General features: G+C 34.0%; 1 protein-coding gene across 1 annotated transcript in view; it reads left to right on the top strand.

The window, feature by feature from the left end:
• The window catches only part of LOC106463867 (golgin subfamily B member 1-like), a 50,898-nt gene that overhangs the window by 29,177 nt on the left and 14,713 nt on the right, over nucleotides 1-7,008 (top strand). Inside the window, exon 6 of the mRNA XM_022391493.1 lies at nucleotides 3,925-4,153. Within this exon, the coding sequence (XP_022247201.1) occupies nucleotides 3,925-4,153 (229 nt within the window). The remainder of the gene's footprint in view (nucleotides 1-3,924; nucleotides 4,154-7,008) is intronic.

Below are 7,008 nucleotides of genomic sequence, written 5' to 3'. Positions count from 1 at the left end.
TGTACAACGTATGTACTACATTGTGTGATTATCAAGGTGCTAGGACGACTGGTGCCAGTAGATGTAGCGTTCAACGTATGTACTACATTGTGTGATTATCAAGGTGCTAGGACAACTGGTGGCAGTAGATGTAGTACACAACGTATGTACTACGATGTGTGATTATCAAGGTGCTAGGACAAATGGTGCCAGTAGATGTAGTACACAACGTATGTACTACATTGCTTGATTATCAAGGTGCTAGGACGACTGGTGCCAGTAGATGTAGCGTACAACATATGTACTACATTGTGTGATTATCAAAGTGTTAGGACGACTGGTGCCAGTAGATGTAGCGTACAACATAACACTTTGATAATCACACAATGTAGTACATAGTACGACTGGTGCCAGTAGATGTAATGTACAACATATGTACTACATTGTGTGATTATCAAAGTGTTAGGACGACTGGTGCCAGTAGATGTAATGTACAACATATGTACTACATTGTGTGATTATCAAAGTGTTAGTACGACTGGTGCCAGTAGATGTAGTGCTTATTGCATCACCGGTTTGTACACTTGGAGATGGTAGCTAGGAGTTTGAAAACATGACTGAAAGGGTGTTGCTACCCTTACTTTCTGAGCTACAGGGTTTTGTTTGACCATGCATACAAATCCTTTTGTCTTCCCTGTCATTGATGCTGTCATTCGTGTGCAAGCACTCAGGCCATTTTTCCAATGCAATTCTCCCTCCTCAATATAGGCCATTGTCAACCTGAATGTTTCTTCTCCATTCATGTTACTTGGTAGCTATTTGTAAATTTAAAAAAATTCTTTTATACCATCTCTGTCAATATACCTGATGTTAGTCAACAGCTGAGCATCACCACTAATGTCTGCTGGCTCATCAAGCTGTAATCGAGATTTTCCACATGATCTTATTTTTCCTTGAACAACAGTTTCAATATCAGCAGCTATGTCATCAATCTAGTGACTGATTGTATTGTTTGCTTCTAAACCTAACATTACTCTGACAGTTTCTTTGCATGTTGGTAAAATAGATTCATCAACTATAGGTGGAATTTTTCCCTTCACAAAAAGCTCACTAACCAAGCACTTTATCTGACACAATTACACTGTCTTTCATGATTCGTACATGTTTCATTTTGTTCATTAAAACACTTGAAAAAATGTTAATACTTGTTGGCAAGAGATGTTTTCATTGCTAAAGGGTTTTGTTTTGTATGTTTTGCAGTGTTCTTGATTCTATGTTAAAGGTTTTTTCTGTCTTTTGATTTTATTCTACTGGGTAATGATTGATTTGTTAAAGGATTGAGATGTCTGTGTTTTCAGGTGTGAGAGAAAGTTAATACACTCCTTGGCCAAGTGTGAGTTTAAAGTTCATTGGTTTTAAAGTTAAAATTAATTGTTGGCTTGATGACAAGTATGATGTAAGGAAGAGAGGTGTCGCCATCACCCCAAATACACCACTACTTCTATTTGAATGAGAATAACCAGTCTTGTGAGTGGCACTAGTCGTTACAGCCTTACCTTTGTTTGAATAATATCATGCAGTTCTATCTTCTTGTATTAGATAAGTATTCATTCAGAATTTATAATTTATTCTGTATGTGTGCAGGTTTCATATAATGCATGGTAACGAAAGCTGTAAAGTTAATTTTGTTCTTACTACCTTTTGTTATTTTCAGGTCGATAATACCTTTTGTGTCCATAGGCAGAATTGTTGCACAACTGTACTTTGTGCAAGGACGTTGACAGCAGCATCCTTCAGTTGATATCTTGAGACTACGGCCTCACCTACGTTCAGTGACATATCTAGGATTTTAGTTTGGGAGGGGCCCCAACCTACAAAAATAGAGAGACAGCAACCTTTAAAAAATGTATTGTAGCATGTGAGAAAGTGAAGCAATTCCTAAATGATTTTTTTAAAGAATAGACACGTTCTGGCCAGGATGTGTCATTTCAGCCAATTTTTACTAATATAACCCCATATACTGTTGAGTTTATCAGATGTGCTTCCATTCATGGGGGCCAATCTGCAGACATAAAAGTTCTGGTTAAAGAGAATTGTTCACTATATATGTACAAATATATATAATTTTAAGATATAATCTTTACATTATTTAAAATTTTCTAGACTTTTAAAGCAAATTTTAGCCAAATATTGTATTAGAATCATCTTGTTATATCAAAACTTCAAAATTACTTGCATATCATATACAGCATCAATTATAACAAAATGAAATCAACACAACTGTGATACCCACTTAGCGAATAAGGTTTAGTTGAACACTTAGAGTGACACTCACCTCTTTTTTCTGGACTACTTTGTAGTCCAGAACATTCTCTCATGTCACATAAATGTTGATTGAGGGTTATATGTGCCAAACCATTAATCAATTTCACGTCCACCGTACTCTGTAAATATGTTTTAAGACATTATATTGTATAAGTTTTAATTCCTTAATTTCAACAGGAAATATTGAAATAAATTTTACAATTTCTGCTTTCTAACTACCCCCTATGTGATGTCCCAAGTTTAACGAAAACTAAATGTTTATAGTATAGCTGCACTACACCAAAAAAACAACAAGCCAAATGTATGTATTAATTTTTTATTTTTTTTATTGTTATTAAAGTAACTAGAATGTACAAATTTGAAATCATTGGGTGAAATAAGAAGAAAAAAGTAATAGAAAATTATAATATTTTTCTGTAAGGTTTGAACACAAGGTGCTCGTGAATTTGCATAATTGGTTTTAAATCTTCATTAAACCTAGATCCTTTGAACTAATACAATTTGCTCAACATTAACATTATCTAAGCAGGTTTAATCTTGTCAATCTGGTCAAATGAGAAGTTAGCACTTGGCCAGATTGACAAGATTAAACCTGCTTAGATAATGTTAATGTTGAGCAAGTTCAGTTAGTTCAAATGATCTACGTTTAATGAAGCTACAACTCATATTAGAATTTGTAAATTCACAATAACAATATACATTTTCTTAGAATCATGATTCAATGAGAAGAATGGAATGATCTTTTATGAATCCTCACATTATACTTGCATCAAAATATAAGTAAATAATAAGAAAAAAGACTGAGAGCTAAGATTTTGCTACTACCTATGTTTGAATAAGAATGATCAGTCACCTTGGTAGCACTAGTCGTTTTGGGTAAATATTACATTTCTTAGACATCCTGCTACATGGATTCAGCTGTATCAGTAAAAGTGATTATCCCATATCACTAAAATAAGTCCATACAATGTGTTTGTGTCAAGTCTTTGCAGACTAAGTAGTGAGATTTTATCTTGTAAGGTCTTAAACACATGGAATTTTCCTTCAGACAATTTGTGTAAAGTCTAAGCAGTTTTTTAAGTGTTATTAAAACATTAAATTTTATTTTCAATTTACTTAAACTCTTATTGTAAGGTAAAAGATTATTGAATATTGAAATAAGTTTTTGTGATATCCTTTAAATTCATTGTATTAATTCTTACAAATTTTTTGCAATTATTATAATTTTTTTTTCTTGGAGCATTCTTATCAGCAAGTAATTTTCCCATTTGTTTAATGAACATCATGAATTGTCAACAAAAACCTAAAACAAATACACCAATAGCAGAATACAATCTAGAATTTAAGTGAATTTCGTCTTTTTGTGGGGGATAATTGTCAGATGAGAAATAATTTTACTTAGAGTTATTAAGGTGGGTTGTTTTAAATTACGACAAGTAGCAAAGTTATTATAATCCCAAAGTTTTATTATAATTAAAAAAAAAAAATATCTTGTGTTGTCTGACTTTGGGAGGAAATTTCAAAAAGAGGCTTCTTGAATTTTGTTTTGAAATATAACACTATTTAATGTTGTCTTTTTTATATATATATTTATTTATTTTATACTTTATTCTTGTACAGAATAAATTACTTGAAGTACAACTTCAGTATGCCAGTTCAGAAATAAGAAAACTTCAAAAAGAAAGGAACTCCAGTAACGAGAGTTTGTCTCAAATGCAGAACAAGGTGAACCTCGCCTCATCACAGTCTCAGCCAAGTGTTGGTAATACTGTACAACATTTGGCTTCTTCTGCATACAGTGTGACTATGATGCTACCGCATGAAGCAATGGACAATATTTTTAATGTTGGTAAGATTGGATTTTAATTTATGGTTTACACTTGAGAATGTCTACACACTGTTATAGATACATATATAAATACAAACATACAAAGTAGAAGAAACTAAAAATGTCCAGCTAGGTTATATGTTGGAGTATAAATATATGTTGAAAATTTACTTGAAAGATAGATCTAGACTGAGTGATTGTAAGTTTAGCCATAAAGTGCATATACAGGTTGTTTTAAAGTGAAATCATCACAGATTATATTGTAATAACAGAGTAGAGAAGAATAATTTGTCTTGTCAAGTTGTGTTCTAAAGTAGTTCAACGATCTGTGTGGACCTTGATGAAAAAAATATAATTATTTAAAGCTCTGGATACAACTGTGGTAACTAAAAGTTAGTGGTGATTTTAAAGTGAATTTGTCACATATTGTAATAACAGAGCAGGAAGAGTAATTCATCTTGCAAATTGTATTCTAAAGTAACTGAACCACCTTGTGTGGACTTTGACAAAAAAAAGAGACAATGATTTAAAGCTCTGGATTACGACTGTGATAATCAACAGTGTAATGAACATTTGTATATACATTTGACTTGTTGAAATATATTATTTTAAAACAAATGGATTGTGTGCTGTTTGTTTATTGTTGAAATTTCTTGCTAACAAGTCACAGACACCTACTGTAAAGAATCTGACCCATTCATAAAACCTGCCCTCAGGGCCCTCCTTCCTCTGGGTTTTACCCACATGCATCATCTTTCAGTGGGTTTTAATTGACCAATGGAGTTTTGTTTGGGATCCCTTGGAGGCTCCTCTTACCCTTACCTCTCCATTACTGATGGACTTTGCCTGGTGGATAGATTGGATCAATACTACCGTGGAGATTCCCCTTCTTCTGCCTTTTCTAGATTGTAACCTTTTTACTAATGCTTCCCTTTCTAGTTGGGGAGCATGTCTTGATGATCAGGAAGTTTTGGAATGATGGACTCTTAGAGAATCTGCTCTCCCTATCAATATCTTGGAGCTTCTTGCTGTTCAGTGAGCTGTTCTTCACTTCCTGCTTTCTCTTTGGGACAGGTGGTGATGATTTACTTGGACAATTCGGTGGAGCTGTCCTATATCTTCATGCAAGGAGGCATCTGGTTGAGGGACCTCTGTCTTCAGACATTGTATTTCCTTTATTGGGCCCACAGCCATCATACTACTTATCTGACATGCTATATTTTGGGTGCCATGAATCTGATTGCGGATCAGTTATCAAGACCCGACAAGATTCTACCAATGGAGTGGTCTTTGGATCCTGTCGATTTTCAGGAGTTGTGTGCTCGTCTTGGTATGGATGCTCGTATTCCTGTCCAGTACCCGTTTATGAGGTGAAAGGTAGAGGACCCTCTTCATATCATGGATCTGATGTACAATTCCAGATGCCACCAAATGTTGGTTTAGGTCGAACTCCCATTTACGGCCTCTTGTGCCCTAGCCAACTACACCTTTGCTGCTGATAACATTTTAGGGACCATCCATGTTTTCATCCTTTCAGCTTTTGGCAATACATTCCTGTAGGGTGAGGAGTCTACCTGGCTCAGAAGTGGTGCGGTCTACCACTGGTGAGATGTTTTTCATTCCTCACCACACTTCGTGATTTTACTTCAGGTGCTTTCTCAAGAAGGATCATATTCTTCACCAGTTCAATGTGGGATTCTAGCTTTTTGTGAGATGAGGTAAGATATTGTAATGGAAGGTATAATTTTCTTAAATTGTAAATATATTTCCAATTAAATTCCTCATCTCACATTTCCTATCTGTCCTCCCCACATCCAATGTATTGGTTGACTTGCTCATGGCCAATCTCGAAGTGGTTAACAGGTGCAGTATTATAGAGAGTGCTAGTTATGATAGGGGTAGTGTTGCACTCCAATTGGTGGAAGGTTGCTGCATTATCTTTTGCATTTAGATATGTAGAAAGAAGTGGGAAAAAGAAGACTAGTGGTGAGCGAAAAATTTGGGTTGATAGAAGGCAGTACTAATCAAGGAAGCTTTTTGTGAGAGGAAGTAAGTATCTATTTGGACATACATTTTCAGATTAGGAAAATGTTAACATTATTGTGTCCAGAAGATGGCATTGAAACATGTGCTTTTAAAGTGGAAGCTGTTGACAGCTTCAATAAAGTTTTTAAAATTGTGTAAATATTAAACATTGCTTTTAATTATTTATTAAATTTTAAATAATATACAAGTGCCGATCGTTCACCAAGTGGTTTACAACTTGTAATGGCATGAATACTAGTTTGACGGGTGTTGTTGTTTTTTGTGGTTATGAGGTCAGTTAAATTGACCAGTCTAGTATAAAGTTAAGGAAGAGAAAATTGCAGATAAAATATAAATTTTTACTGAGAAAATAACCTTTGAAATTTATTTTTAAATAAATTTTTAATCTTAATGTGGAAATCACTTAGTACTCAGACTAGTATATAGAAATACTACATATATATATATTCATGGACAAATCTTTAATAAAAAATACTTCATTAAAAAGTCTGATTCTTTTGTGTACAAAAGACTTATAATATTTACTAAAAGTCTGCCAAATTTTGGGAACATACACACATTTTATTAAAAGATATGGTATGGAAACTGTAATGAGTGAGTGCAAAAGATCGGTCGATTCGACTTACCTGATTGAGAGAGAGTTGGGTAATTTATTTGAATTTTTACATATGACTTCTTTTAAATTATCAAAAGTTGGACACTGTGCATGTTGTGAAAGCTGAAATCCCCATCTTACACCATTTTTCATATCTTCTGAAGTGCCCGATAAACACTTGTTAAAAACAGCATGTTCCATGATATTTTAACTTGTTACATTCCTTTACTTCACT

This window comes from Limulus polyphemus, unplaced genomic scaffold, assembly GCF_000517525.1.
Source record: "Limulus polyphemus unplaced genomic scaffold, Limulus_polyphemus-2.1.2 Scaffold1507, whole genome shotgun sequence".
NCBI lineage: Eukaryota > Metazoa > Arthropoda > Merostomata > Xiphosura > Limulidae > Limulus > Limulus polyphemus.
The sequence above is the reverse complement of the archived record's forward strand: the minus strand, read 5'-3'. Positions and strand labels throughout refer to the sequence as shown.